A 16,454-nucleotide genomic window follows, 5' to 3' on the forward strand; every position below is an offset into this window, starting at 1 on the left:
TTTAAGTAAAAAAAGCCCATTTCAGGTAACTCTCAAAAGAACAAAACAATTTTTTTTTCTGTTTTGCTTGTTATTGCCACTACAGGAGAAACAGTAAATTACATGGACAATTTTTTAGGGATTACAATAAAAATTCGTAGAAAAATTTATTTTTCTATAAATTTTCATATTAATTCTCAAAAAAATCTCATGTAATTCACAGTTTTCTTGTAGTATACAGCATTTGTCTTGTTGTGTTTTGTTTATTTTGAAAGAGATTACGATTAAAAAAAATGGTGGCTTTCTATGTAATTATAAGGCTCATTTGTACTAGAAAGTTGGCTACGTCGCACATGATCGATCTCTTTTACAGCATGACGGTACAATCTAAGAAACAAGGGAACCTCTTTACTACAGATGCTCATCATAAACTTTGGTTGAATTAATTTGTTTGTGAATTTTGGTGGAAACAAAGTTAAAATGTTTTTTTTTTCAATTTTAAGATAAGCAATTCTATGAAGGAGACATATAACGATGAACTTGTGTCGGTGTGGCATCCAAATTGGTACTCACAAATTTTCTTTCTCAATTTTACTTGTAGCCATTATGATTTTTCTTACACTACTAGCTTTGTTAATTTACTTGAACATAGTCAATTTGCTGAAGAAATTCCTATAGTTTATGCTTCCCTTTGATTAATGGTTTCACTAAATATGAGTTTGTTAACAAAAGCGTAAATATTTTCTATTTGTTAGATGAAGATGGTATATATATTATCCCTCACTTTTCTAATAAGGTCTAAATCTCAAAACTAAAAGATAGATTTTTCCCTTTCCCGTTCCTACTATACTAACTAACTAGTCAGGCAGCTGAAAATATTACTATTTAATTTACTATGGTGTTATCGGTTATCCATTAAGAAAAAACTTTAAATCGTAAGAATCGATAACCCGATAACAAAAAAAATCAAAATCGTCATCAAAGCCATAAACCAATAACCCAATAATATAAAACAAAAAGCTATGTTATTTCCCTGTTATTGTCGGTGGATGGAAGTCTTTTGTAATTCAATGGCTTTTATTCTCTTTTGTCTGTACACTTAATGCTACTATTTCTTCTCTTCAAAGGCGGACACAAGGGTTTTGACAAGGTTGTGTGGGAGGTTGCTGAACATAAGGAGGGTGAACATCCATCAGTTACCTTTAAGTATCATTGTCGTGATGGCGAGGAAGGTTACCCGGGAGATCTTTCTGTTACTGCAACGTACACACTTACCTCTAAGACGACACTCGGACTTGACATGGAAGCTGTGCCTGCAAATAAGGCTACTCCTGTTAGTTTAGCTCAGCACACCTATTGGAACCTTGGTGGCCATAATTCAGGAGATATTCTCAACAACACAGCCCAAATATGGGCAAATCATATCACTCCTGTTGATCAGTACACGGTCCCAACTGGAGAAATAATGCCTGTTAAAGGCACTCCATTTGATTTCACCTCTGAAAAGCAGATTGGCCGTGATATCCAGCAGGTTGGCTTAGGGTATGACCATAATTATGTGCTAGACTGTGGAGACAAGAAAGATGGCTTGAAGCATGCTGCAAAAATCAAGGATCCTAAGAGTTCCAGAGTACTTGATTTATGGACCAATGCTCCTGGCATGCAGTTTTACACTGCAAACTATGTCGATGGAGTTGTTGGCAAAGGTGGAGCTGTTTATAACAAGCATGCTGGAGTCTGTTTAGAGACTCAAGGATTTCCAAATGCTATCAACACACCAAATTTTCCCTCTATTGTCGTTCAGCCTGGTGACAAGTACATACACAATATGGTGTATGAATTTTCAGTTGAATAGATTGTTTTAGGATTTCTTCAAGACCAAAATGAACCAGTAACGGTACGTCTGTTTAGCTTGTTAGTTCTGTGTCCTACTTGCAACCAATAAAGGTACACTTCTTCAAGATGAAAAAAAAAAAAAATATATATATATATATATAAATCAATAACTTTTTTATCAGTTCGATTTATCAATTTCGGTTCGATTTTGAATAGCCCTAGAAATAACCATTGTTGGAAGAAGAAAACAATGAAGGTGTGAAAGAGGAGTGAAGGAGGAAGAAGAACCAACATAATGTGGAGGAACTAATATTAAGCCTATAGGACAACTGGATTTACACCTAATGAACACGTGTATGTATCAGTACATTAATTATTCAAGAGGCGTTGTTGTCGTACATCTTATATTGCTTTTAAATTTCTTTCGGATCATTATACTTTAATGTGGCTGGATAAATCTCTTTTGTTCGGTATGATTGCTCATCGTTTTTAGTTCTTTATTACATTTTTAAAAAGCTTCTGATTCAGATGAACACTGAATTGATAGTATCTAAGAGATTGTCCTGGTCTATTGACATTTGGAAGTGAAATCTCACAAAAAGCTAGAAGTTTTGTTACATATGTGGATCTTGAAGTTCTGTTACAACCAAATAATTCATCTATGCTTCTTATTAGTTCCAATAGTTGGGAGATGATTCAAGGCACTAATGAAGTTGAACGGTGGACTTAGGTAAATAGGCATTTTTTTTCCGGGATATCTTTTTTTTTCATATAGTATTTTCCCCAAACAATTGATTAATCTTTATATGTTAAAGCCTTCTGCTTTGAGGTGATTTAATTTTCCCGAGGGATATGATATCATAACTTCCACGAGAATGTTTAGAAGCAATTTGAGTTGCCAAATTGTTTGGTGCTTTTATGAAATTAGCAGTGATATCGACGACTGAAAATTCATAGTAAGCTTTCAATATTGATTGTTTTGTTGTTAACTTTTCTGCTATCAATGTGTTGAAGAAAATCGTAGGCCTCATTTGAGACGGTTGGGATTGTCTGAAGCCGATGAAAGTCATCCATGTAAACCTCAGACTAGCTTTTAAAGCAATTGTCCGACAAAGGTTAGAACCGACAAACCAGAGGATTCCATGCCCAAGTCACATAGTTCTGCTTTTTGGTGTTCTAATTTTTGCACATCCATAAATTCTGCAGAAAGAGAAAATTAATGGTCCAGAGGTAATGCAACGTTTTATGGACTTCCTGAGAGGTCACTAGATGAGCCAGTTAATGATGGACTAAGAGCATATCTCAAAGGTATTATTCAAACTTTTGTTGCATCTTATGCTTTTAATATGCAATTATCTCCTATTTCAATCTTCTACAAGGTTACTACGAGTTGAAGAGAATTGCATTTACCTAGATTATTAACTGTCAATCATAGTGTGAATAAGTTTTTGTTGTGACCCTATGTATCCTGGAGTATATTTGTATGGATATCATTTATTTGTTGCAAGAAATGTATCCACTAGATTTCCAATATACCACATTCCGTGCATCAATAAAATAAATGATTTCTTTCTCCCTATTTGGGATATATACAGTATTCTTTTGGAACGTCCTTCAGCAGAATCCATATAATAAACTAATGGGAATATGATGAATCAGCAGAGGATTGATGAGATTGATCGAGTTAAGTTTTTATAGTTTTATCGTATTAAGACTTAAATGAGATTATAAACCAAGAGTCAGTGGTAGCATCTCTGTTAATATCCTAATAAGTACTCCACCTATTGAACTCAGAAGAGCGATGTACGGCGAGTAAAGAAAATAAAAGGGCGACATTTTATTATTATTACCATTGGTAGCTAAATACATAACCAAAAATAATCTTAAGCAGCAATTAATTAACGGTAATAGCTTAATCACCACTAAATATGTATTTTAAGCGGCACTTAACACTTTTTGTAAATGTTCCTAAAGCTCTAACAACATTAGATCAAATGATAAATGTCGATAAAAGTTTTGACACTTCATGAATGTGTGTATTTATCTGTTATTGTTGTGGTGAATGTCTAATATGTGAGGATTATAATGACATAAAAGAACATTTTTTGTTTTCTCACGTTTTCTAAAAGCAAAAAGCACTTCCACTTTACAACTTTCAAGACGAAGGAGAAATTAAAAAAATGGCATAATACATAAAGATGTCATTTAACTTGGATTCGAATCACATTTATGCCCTTCAACTTTGGGTGTGCACAAGTAGACACTTAAACTTGTGTAAAGTTGAACAAAGAGACACATGTGTCCTACATGTCATTTTTCGTCCTACTTGGTGTCCTACGTGTATTTTGCCATGTACAACTCATGTGTTTATTTATTTAAAAGTTGGATAGTTAAAGTGCCTGTTTGTGCATTATAAAATATTGAGGTCAAAGTTAAAATTTGAATCTAAGTTTAGGGTCTAATATATGTATTATGCCTAAAAAGAAATAGTCAATGGTGGATGGAGTTACTTAGCGAACACAAACTCCATTCCTATTCTTCGTATATAATGATAAATTTCTATTATATCCATGGATATAATAGACAACCGATTGAGTTCAATTGTCAAGTTAGTTATGTCTAAGATTTGAGGATACAATTTTATCAGTCCTTATTGTTATCTTATTTTTGATATATGAAAGGTCTGTATAACATATAAAATCATTCTCCAGTATTCGACAAAAATGTTCATAGTTTTGCTGCTCTATTTTCAAACAAATATTTCTCTCCTTAATTAAAGGTTGGAGTTGTAGCCATCTCAGCTAAAAACACTTCTATAAAGTATGATTTATGATGCAGTGATCTTTCATCCACTGATACTTTATTTACTCTATTATGGCAAAAGAAGCAAAAGAGAGGACCAAGAAGAAGCAAATTTTGTCGCGTCGGCCATATTTTTGGAGACAAAAAAGGCTGAATTGCGATGTTTTTTTAGTAATAAAAAGTTCTTTTTTTAAGTGAGGTATTTTTAGTATAAATAATTTAATTCAATAGTAATTTTGTTTAATACACCAAATATAAAATGTTGGGCCCGTGCTTTTTGGAGTCAGGTTCAGTGATTCAATAATCGATGATTGAACCAGAGTTAGAAAGAGGTGTTCATCTTGATGGGTGTAGTTCTAGCCGCAACCTTTTTTGACAGTAATGAATATTTTGTTGGAGAAATTGTTTCAGAGAGGCTCTCTGTGTTGAGACATAAATTTTGCAAAGGAGATTATGGAGTGAAGAAGCAAGTTGTTGAAGATTAAGTGATGAAGATGGACAAATTTATTTTGTCAGAAATTCAATCCAAGGGGGAGATTTGTTGGGTTTTATTTGCCCTAATTTCTTACTTATCATGATTTCAGGTGTATCTTTCAAATTGATCTTACTGACGGTACTGCTACAGTCACAGCATCTATCTCTGGTGAATTGGGAGAAAAACTACTCTCCATGACAGCGGAAGACATATTTGACATAACTTGTGCTAAGGTGATCTCTTATTCCAGCCTACACATCTATTGTCACAAAGAGTTTCTTCTCATTCTTTACATTTACAGAGGCAATCATTGCATGTTAATCATGTCCATGAGATGTTGTCCAACAAACTATTTCAAATTCAGCTAAGGAAGTCATCTTGGGGTACCTCAAACAACACAGAAGCAACTTACTCCATTATTTCCTACATGGAAAAGCAACATACTCCGCCAACCACTATTCATAGGAATTCCAAAAAGATAAGACCTTTGGAGATAAGTGAGACGGAGGTGACAGAAACAACTACTACAGCTGGTTCATCAAATGCAACTCTGAAATTTGAACCACCCACACCAACAAAAAAACTGTAAAAGGTCAGTCTACATCTGATTATCACATTTATTATTGAAAATCAAACTATAAATCACAATAATTAATAGTTCAAAACATTTTCAAGTATTTGAAATTTATTAAAATATAAAATTTATCCATGCTGTTAGCGAAAACATGAACGAAATATTGAGGTGTCTTTCATTCATTTACAGTGCTTTCAGTTTTGCTTTAATCAAAGGATCACTACTTTTTGGCCTCCTCCACTGCAGCCATACAAAACAAATTTAGAACCTCTTGATTTCATATAGTGTGAGAGGCTTGCTAAAAATGTTTGTACAAACAAGAAAGTCATAAAAAATTTGAAGAAAATCAGGGATACCATGCCTCTGTTTGCATCTTTCGGACTATCTGGTTAGAAAGAAAAGAGAGATATTTTTGAAACTCCAAAAAGTCATGTCATTTGTAAACAACAGATGCTTCAGAACTAATGTTTTGATGTAGGAGACATGGTAGATGATATTTCTCAATAATTACTGTTCATTGAGTATTTGAGAATATATCAACTTTTGTTAATGTATTTTATCTTGTTGTGGATGTAAGCGTACTTCTGCAAAACCATCTTATATCCTTCTGTCGTAATATTTTTTGTTCACCACGAAGAACGAAAAAGAAGCAAGACATTATCTAAAATTGAAAGACTTCTCCTATTAAAGAATGTAATTTCATTCCTTCAAATCTGCATATTTCAGTTCTAACAATGGGGTGCAATAGATCTTTCTTATGAAGGATAGAGAAGTTGGGATTTTATGTGAATGTGTTGCAACCGATCTCCTCATACACACTTTTATATGTAGAATTATCAATTGTAAGTTCTATTCTAGGTGGAAGTATCAATAATTTGACATTTTTTGGGTTGGAATGTGAGCATTGACTTTTGAGACATTTGATATTGTACCACTTCTTCTCATAGTTGGCACATTCTAAAATGGACCTCTCTGTCACGCAAGTGACATCATCATTATCAGTAACACAAAGGTAAATAGATAAATAAAATGTTGAATTGTTAAAGACTCCTAAACTTGATGTTTTAGTTGTCTCTCGTAAACTATCATTAGTCTTAATCATCTGCAAAATTTGATTATTCAAGAGCAAGTTGTTCAAGAAAAAAAGTAAGTTGTTCTATCAAGTTTTTCACTTACTATAACCGCAAGTGCATCTGTAGCAACCAACGCGATAATACCAGCATAAAAAGCAGAGCAATAATGAACCCCAATCATCTAAAAAATGTAGCAATAGTTTAGCAAAAATGCAGCAATCCTTAAGCCTCAACTTCTGCCCAAAGTGCAACATTTGTAGCAACAATATTTTTGACAAAAATGCAGCAGTTGGCTAACTTAAAAGTGCAGCAAAGTTTAGCAAAATACATAGCCAAACCATTGGCTCAAATATACCCAAAGTGTAGCAAAATTTAGCTCGACACATAGCAACAATAGACTGAAATTTGATCAGAAGTGTAACAAATAGCTTAGACTAAAATTCAGCAGCAATACGATACAAAATCAGCAACCCATGGTTTAAAATACATCAAAAAAATGGAGCAGAAAAAGATCAAAACGCAACAATGATTTAACCTCAAAATGAGGTATCAAACCATAGCATCCAACCTCATCAAAGGCAACAATTAATTCTCATCAAAGACAGGGGTAAGAAAAAACATGCCAAACAGAAGCTGTTCTACCAAAGTTGTTTCACAGATGGCCTCAACAAAATTGTAGCTGAAGAATGTTCAAAGTGCTGAAATTGTTCATCAAGGAAACTTTTAGCAACAACATGAAGTCACAAATTCACCCAAAAAGCAACAACCGTATTTTTCTTTTAAGAAAGGTATGTGTCCATACCAACATACGTGTAGCTGCTTGAAGTTTCACTATTGTTAGTGTTACTTTGCTTTCATGTTCAATCGTAGTCAAGAGGTCATTTTCCTTTCATCGATAATTGTAATCCATTATTCTGTGATGTTATATAAGTGGACTACATATATACTATGAATCCATGGATCATTAATCTAACAATTTGAACATAACTTTCATCAAACATGTTATGTGCAAAGAAAGGCAGAACTTTACCCTTGAAAGAAAATAGCAAACCATAATGTAGAAAAATCGGAACACCCAAATATATTAGCAGATTCCCATAAATATGCCCTAATGAAAGAATTAGAGAAAACAGCAAAAGCGATTAGACAAAAAAATTAAAAGAGATGGAAGGAAGATTAGAAATATTTACTGAGCATTTCCAAATTTTGGTGTAAGAAGAGTGCTCTGGCAAAAAGTAAAAAGGAGAACACTTAACACCAATATTAAAATTGAAATAGCAGTGATTTTCCCAGTCAAAATCGACTAAATGATCCAAAAGAATTATTTGAAGACAAGGAAGTTGAGAAGATCAACAACCTTTGTTCATTTACTATGAAGCTCTATTATTCTTCATATGTCCACCGGTAAGCAATTCAATTTGAGCTTTCTTTCTTCCTATATATTTGTATTTTTATCTTGTGTTTCCTAGAAATCCCCCTTTTGGATTCATCCTGGACATGCACATTCTGATTTGTCACAAAATACTGTGCACATTGATTAATTCCATCGTTAACAATTTTTTCTATGGTAAAATAGGGAGTTGCCAGTAGAAAGAACGGAAGAGATGAACAACTTTTTAAAGTTGTTTTAGTCCTTTAACTCCCTCTTCTAAATAGGGTTTCCTATAAAGTTTTCCTGGGCTTAGACTTATGCCAAACATTCAAATTTGAAGACCAGAAACAAAATACACCAAAATTGTCTCATGGCTACAAGAATCAAATCTGATGCTGCATGCAAGAACAAAACAATAATTTGTTCAAATTTAAGCTTAAAAAGTTTGTTACCTGAGTTGTATTCTACACCTCTTCTTCTCTCTAATTTCTGACCACTATGTCGACTTTTCTAGAATTTTGCCCAAATCGTTTTACTTTGAAATAAACCCTCTAATTTGTATTACCTGGACAGCAACATTGAAGAGAAATTTGAGGAGAAATGGAGATTAATGGAGAGGAACTGTGGAGGAGAAATCAATGTTGAACAATGGGAGTAGACGTAAAGGCAGGCAGGAGAGAGTTCCATGAAACCCAAAAACATGCATTTGTGCACATTCTCAAATGGATATTTGTGCTACTGCTATTAGTGCTAGGAGATATATAGGTGAAGTAATTGATGGTCAGGTAGATGAACAAGTATGATGCAGAACACACAGAGAATTAATTTGAAATTCAATGAAGAGGACTTCTGAAAGATAGGATTCAGATTCTGGTTAGAATATTAGAAGATGATTTTCTAAGATTATAGAGAAGTTGAAGCATATGGAGCATGTCCTCATTATGAGTGCTAGCTTCAATTCATTAATAACAAGATAACGGTAAGCCGAAGATATAAGCCAATGGTCCAGATAAAAAAGAAAACTTTATAAGCCGCTTACTCAGAACTTGTGTTTTTCTATTCATACCGCTTCAATATTGCATTTTTCTATTTCAATTTGTATAATTATAACATTTTTTTGGTACTTACAGGAATGAATAAATCTATATTTTCTAGGTCAATTTTATAACATCGAATGACATTGTGAACAACTCGAAGGTTGTGTCAGCAAAATTTTCAACGTTAGTAACACACTTATATTCTGTCGATTATTTTGGTTACCTTTAAGCTTAATTATGTTTTTTATGGCTTTTATCTAATACTAATCAGCAACAACAGTTTATTCTAATTTTGATGATTTAACTGAAAATAAGAAACAGTTGGATTTGGATTAAAGGCGACGAGATTTATGAAAATTGTGATGAGAAAGATGAAGAGAAAATCCTTAGACGCGTTTTTCAATTTCCGAAAGTCTTTTTCCTGCCATAAAGAATGTATAAGAGATTTTTTATTTAAAGGAACTTTCCTTAATAGTACTTTGTTTATGTAATTTGTTTGTGTGATATATGTATGCAGATATGCTTGGGAGTGCACATTTTAAAGAGTGTGTAAATTATTAAGAAGAGACAATATCAATGCTACTTCGGTTGTTCTATTGGCAAAAGTGACTACATATTATTTACACACACTCTAAGCATGGGCTATCCATAGACATCAAACATTCTTCAAAGAATCATATCGGGTGGTGCATATGTTGGCCAATGTTCTCAGGCTGGGTAAGTATTTACTTTCAATGATTTTGTTTGCCTATTTGTCATACATTATTTTAGCTAGCATGTTATAAAAAGTTAACAACTATTTATAGAATCATTATAAATTATATACTATTTTAAAAAATAATAGCCAATAGCAAAATAAGTTTATACCGAAAATTATTTAGAGCTTAGAGTATTCGGAAGAAAACGGCCACATTCAGGGATAACAAAACTGATAACAAAACTATTAAGAATTTATTGCATAAAGTCATTACTATATATTTATAGATCAAGACAATAGTAAAATTAATACACAAAATAATGTTAGAAAAATATTTCAGATTTATCAACTACCTATTTGTCATTATTTAGGTAAGGAACAACGACTTGCTTCAACGGGCTCTACCAACATAGTATATTTCACCTTTTTTAACCCGAAAATTTTCTACTAATTGTTTCTTTTTAATGATGTAGTGTTATTCTTCTTAAATAGTAAATAGAAAAGGTATACCATATAAGCTTTGAAGTATCAGACATTTTCCTTAATGCCTACTGATGGATGGAGACCAAAATATTTTTTAAAAATCATTTTTATGTCAACATTTTTCTTCAGTAAGATACAGTTACTCCTTGATCTAATAGTTTACTTTTGGACAATATTATATGAAAATGTAGTTGAAACAAAAAATTTCACGAAATTTGACTGAATTAGATCTTTGAGGTCGAATTGTGATGCCCCTGTCATCATAAGAGGCAGGCTAAGCTGATTTTTTTACAGTAAATTGAGTTCTTATTTGAGTGTTTCATGGATAATCAATTTGATATTTATACAAGTATAAAAAATAGTTGCTAAAACTTTTTGAGTTGGAAGATTTGTTGGCTCTGCTAACATAGAGTTGAGTGAGATTCCTTACTCAGAAAAGAAATTTTATGACTAACTTAAAGCATATATGTTGTTGTTCAACCTCTTCCAGGATCTGATAATTTTGGAGGATTGTAAAATGTGTATAAAGTGTATATTGTAGTTTTTAGTGCAGAAAAAAGATAAAGCATTGAGACTTGTCAAAAAGGAAAACATAAGAAAAAACTCGAACACTTTAAAGATTTCAATAGTTAATAGCATATGCATATACGACCATTAATTTTGGTATTTTTGCTTTGCAGGTTTGGCTTAGAGCCTCTACTTTCTTACTGTCTTGCTGTTTTTGTTTTCTTTAAGCTGAGGTCATTCAAAAACAATCTCTCTACTTTACAAGATAGCGGTAAGATTTGCGCACATTTTACTCTCCTCAAACTCTACTTGTGGACCTACTGAATATGTTACTGTTGTATTAGGTAACTAAGGTGTATGTGACCATAAAAATGCAACAACAAAGCATCTAGATGATGAAGGTGTGGAGGTCTTACAAAATAAATCATTTAGTGATGATAAATATGAATTGGGCCAATAATCAGTGATTACTTATTTAGTTAAGGATTTTACCAAATAAGAAGTTGAAGTTCTTTGGACATGGTGATTTTGGCATAAACTGATTAACTGGTTATTATGGGGGTAGGAAAGAGGAGTTTGGGGGGNGGGGGGGGGATATAATCATAAAATTCAATTTTATGAGGTAAATGGTAGTTACAACACAACAAATTTATAACCTAGACAAATGTTTTGTTTGATTGAATTTCACTTATGAAGAGAGATTTTTGAGCAGCTCTTTTTGTATTTCGAAAGCCTGTTGTATGAGATTTGATTTTTAATCATTGTAGCGAAGTATCATGGTTAACAATATTAATTTCCACCAAGTTGATGCCCTTATGATGTGACTGAAACGCATATTCTAAATATAAATCGGCTTATCTTTTAATCTACTTGCAATTAATGTTCTTTTCTTGGTTACTATCACAGTCTTTATTCTGCTTTCAGACTTTGCTGATTTCGTCGGAAATGTATCATCATTCAATGTCTAATGTACAGTATTAAATTTTTTGATTTTCTTTTACTGTCCTTAATTTTCTATTGTTCTTTATGAGCATTGGCTCCATCCACCAAGTAATCATGGATACTTTGAGAGGGTAAGTTAAATGAAATTGATTGTTGCGTTAAAATGCGGGTTCAGTAAAATTACGCTACAATTTCTCCTCTCACAATTTTCATCTCTCTTCATCTGAAGTATTGCCTTCGATCTTCTTTGACAGAAAAGACAAAGTACGAAGGATGGTCAATCGTAAAATTACTTTTGATGGTATAGCAAATCATGACAACTAAAAGGAGTAGTGTAAATCATTGTAGAACTTAATTGTATGTTATCTGATGTGTAACTTTTACATTGCATGTACAAATTTTAAAGAACATACAAGCTTTTTGGAAAAAGAAGTGGAAAGTGAGCCGAGAAGCTTTGAAGGACAATAGAAAATTTATGTGAAAAGATTGTCATATATGACTTCTGCTTGCTTCAATATGTCATATCTGAGTTATGAATTCTACTTGCTTCAATCACACCGGAAATTTTCTTTTTACATTTTTCATGTACTACTTTAATCTTTTTCTACTCTTTATTGATATTTTTCATTGTTCAATGACTAAAATATTGTGCCCGTGCTAACAGGGGCCTTGTGAATTTTGATTCCGCGGGGTTACTCTCATTTGGTGTTTTCTTCCTTTTGTGTAAAGAGATGAAACAATGTACTGTTTGTCTTGAACTTGATTGTCCAAGTTCAAATTTATTAGTTCATTATTGGTGTAGTTTTGTTTTGGATATATGCGATGCCTATATTACTTGGGAAGATATTCTCCCATGTAAATTAAGTACTTATGCGACCTACTTTTACATCAAAGTAGTTACTTTATGTTTGTTTTTTTGATAACTTCACCCTTTTTTACATCAAGTGACTGCAAAGTAAATATTATTTTAAAATATTAAATATTGGGCCCGTATTCGGCACGGGCCATATCCCTCTAGTATATATATATAGGTGAATTCTAACAGACAAATTTGGTAAATAAAACTAAGCAATTTTTTTCGGATCTAAAACTAAACGGCTTAACTAAAAAGATAAAAATTCCTAAAATGTACTATTTAAAATTAATTAAAATTTTAATTCTTAAATCATTCCTTACTTCCCTATATATATAATTAAAAGAAACCCAAAACATTGACAACTTTTATGATAATTTTTAGTTTTAGCAAATTTGATCATTTTTTAAAAAGATTTTTTTTTAAATATAATTAAAAATAAAAATTAATTGTATTTCCTAGCTTTTTGGCGGTTCATTCGTGTATGATGCGGTTGCTTTACGGACATGAGTGTATGGTGCATTTTATATTCACAATTAAGAACTTCGATCGACATAATTTTGATAGCTTTTGATGTATTGTCATTCGAATTAAAAGTTTGCTTTCGCTCGAAGTTTAAGAAATTAACTGAATGGGATACTGAAACTGTTAAACCTAAGGCTGGACATATTATTGTTCAAGTTGTATCTCTAAATAATTTTCTGCCTACAAAATAGATTCTAGCGTTAAGGTAACTAACTTTCTAATGGGGTTTATATGTATCATTTACATGGTATGGAGCAATAAAGGAGACTTGAGAGGATAGAGTGTATAAAGGCGTTAACTCTACCTCAAGTAGGATAGGAGACGCGAGCTGAGAAATGTTGTTTCCAACTACATGAATATGAAGATACAAATAAAGAATTAAGTTTTAAGCTTTTAATTATCTCTACATTTTTGTGAATATCCTAACTTCTCTTTTTGCTTTCTTATTTTATATTTTGTGCTATATGTACTTATAACCCTTACATATGGAGTGTTCATTAAGATACATATACTATGCTTCATTTAAATTAATATTTTCTCTTTGCAGTTTTCTTCTTTTGTTGTAGTCAATAGGGAAAGAAGCAAAACTATTCTGTAAGAAATATATCTTTTTATAGAGCACATCAACTACATCTCTCAACCACGAAAGTGCACATAAATTTAATCACCTAACTTGATTTTTGTGTTTGTACTATTGAAAATATATTTATATGTCTAATGATATAGTTATTCATTTATTAATCGCTCAATATACGTGTTCCAATTTCTTGGATATGGAAGAAAAATGGCATTAGAAAGTACGATTCTATAGATTATGTGTTCATAATAGTTCAATCCTTTGAGCTACATGTTGAATTTTCTTGAAATTTAATAACAGATAGTATTAAATAAATAGTATTACATAATATTAGTATTTACTGTGTACTAATCCAAGTCCTATTAGGATTAGTACTCCTTAATCCTAGTCCTATTAGGATTAGTACTCCTTCCTATATCTCCTATATATATCTCCCATGTATTCCCTTATTAGGTTAACACTTCAATACAATCAATATTCCTTCATGGTATCAAGAGCCAGAATACCTAGATCTTCTTTTCTCTAGGTTTTTTTTTTCTCTCTTTAGGGCACTGATCGTTCCCTCTCTTCTCTTGGGCGGCGGCAGCCATGACAACCGAGGTGGATCCTCTCGATTCACTTCCTTCTGGCGTTAAACTCCTTCTCAGGCATCTTCATGCCCTGATTCCCGAAAAATTATCAGACATAAATTACCCTACATGGAAAATCACCGTTCTTACAACCCTTGAGGCCAATTACCTTCTCAAATACGTCGATGGAAGCACAGAACCGCCGCCGGCAGTCATCACCGCCACGGACAAATCAGAAAAAACCAATCCGGCCCATGCCGCCTGGAAAGCCGTGGATGGCCAGATCCGATCATGTTTGATTGCGGTCATCTCTCCCACGGTTCAGAAACACGTCCGATCCTACACAACTGCTTCAGCCCTGTGGACGGCCCTCGCAACACGCTATGCATCAATTTCCCACTCTCATATTTTTCAATTGCGTGATCGTCTCCACACAATTACCAAAGGCACGAAAACTATGGCGGAGTATTTAGACGAGGTCTCCACCATCATCACAGCCCTCGACACCGTGAACGAAATCATTCCCGAAAAAGATCTCGTCATGTGCGTCGTTCGGGGGCTCCCATCAGCTTACTCCTCCATTAAACAGGCGGTTCGCATCAGTCCAACGCCCGTTGACCTGGCTACTCTCTCCTCGTGGCTAAAAAGTGAAGAAATCAACGTGGATCTGGAGAGCAAACTTCTTCTCCGAGAAGCCGCTGTTATGGAACCGGCCACCGCCCTCACCGCAAGCCAGAACTATCGCGGGGGGCGTGGTGGCGGCCGGCAGGGGAGCCGCGGCGGCTACGGCAGAAACAGCGGAGGCCGCGGGCGCGGCGGTCGGCAGGGCAGTCGTCCGCCGTACGACGGTCAGCAGCACGGCAGCAACAACAGCCTGCACTCCTTCGGCAGCGGCGGGCAGTCATCTTCCAGCGGCGGGCAGGGCACTTACGAGCGGGATCGTCCAACTTGTCAAATCTGTCAGAAAACAGGACACACCGCTGCTCGTTGCTGGTTTCGGTATGAGGAGAGCCGAAATAGTGATAACCGTGCCAATTATGCATCTCAAGCCGGCCCTTCCTCTGAATGGCTGTTGGATACTGGGGCCAACATGCACGTTACTTCTGATCTATCCAAGCTTAACGCTCCAAATCCATATCATGGCTCCAATGGTATTACTGTTGGCAACGGTGAGTCCCTTAATATTTCTCACACTGGCACGGGTACCATTAAAACCCCCACCGCTATCTTTCACCTAGGTAACCTTACCCACGTCCCTTCTATTAAATCCAATCTCCTTTCAGTTCACCAATTCACAAAAGACAATAATTGCTCACTCTTGTTCACCTCTAATGATTTTCAGATCCTAGACAATACTACCAAGAGGGTGATTTTTCAGGGCCCCTGTGAGCATGGTCTGTACGTTCTTCCTGGCACAAGTTCGTCTGCCCACCCAGTTTCAGAAAGCGTTCCTGTGGCTCCGGTGGCTCTTTCGGCTGATGGCCACAGTCTGTTGTGGCACAGTCGTCTGGGTCACCCGTCTACTCAAATAATAAATTCTTTAATGTCTCAATTAGGTTTTTCTTCCATTCATGTAAACAATTGTGACTCCTGTTCAATTGCTAAATCTCATAAATTACCTTTCACTTTATCTGAGAAGCGTACAACTGCACCTTTTCAACTTATTCATTCTGACCTATGGGGTCCTACTGCTGTTCCTTCATTTGCTGGTTTTCGCTATTATATTTGTTTTGTGGATGATTTTACAAAATACACTTGGTTGTACCCACTAAAACACAAATCACAGGCATACACCACCTTTGTCACTTTTGAAAAAATGGTCAAAACACAATTCAATTCTCATGTTAAACTTTTTCGAAGTGACAATGGAAAGGAATATGTCAATAACATCTTTGGCCAGTTTCTGCAATCCCTGGGAATTATACATCAAACCTCCTGTCCATACACTCCCGAACAGAATGGGGTGGCTGAGCGTAAGCATCGCCATCTCATTGAAACGGTGGTTACTCTTCTACATCAATCTCATCTCCCTGTCTCCTTTTGGGTAGAAGCTCTAGCCACCGCAAACTACCTCATTAACAGAATGCCCAGTCACACTCTCTCCAACAAATCACCCTATCAACTCCTTTACCAAGAACTTCCCAATTATACCA

General features: G+C 34.4%; 1 protein-coding gene across 2 annotated transcripts; it reads left to right on the forward strand.

Moving 5' to 3' along the window:
* Window positions 1-238: 238 nt before the first annotated feature.
* LOC107027100 (aldose 1-epimerase-like) lies at window positions 239-2,930 on the forward strand. 2 transcript variants are annotated; one of them, XM_027918802.1, is made up of 3 exons: window positions 239-544; window positions 1,107-1,876; window positions 2,830-2,930. In XM_027918802.1, the coding sequence occupies exons 1-2, from the start codon at window positions 514-516 to the stop codon at window positions 1,832-1,834; spliced, it is 759 nt and encodes a 252-aa protein (XP_027774603.1). In that variant the 5' UTR covers window positions 239-513; the 3' UTR covers window positions 1,835-1,876; window positions 2,830-2,930. The 2 variants fall into 2 exon arrangements, with proteins under 2 accessions (XP_027774603.1, XP_027774604.1); XM_027918803.1 differs by having other exon boundaries at window positions 2,840-2,930.
* Window positions 2,931-16,454: the final 13,524 nt, after the last annotated feature.

Source organism: Solanum pennellii, chromosome 8 (assembly GCF_001406875.1).
Source record: "Solanum pennellii chromosome 8, SPENNV200".
Taxonomy (NCBI): domain Eukaryota; kingdom Viridiplantae; phylum Streptophyta; class Magnoliopsida; order Solanales; family Solanaceae; genus Solanum; species Solanum pennellii.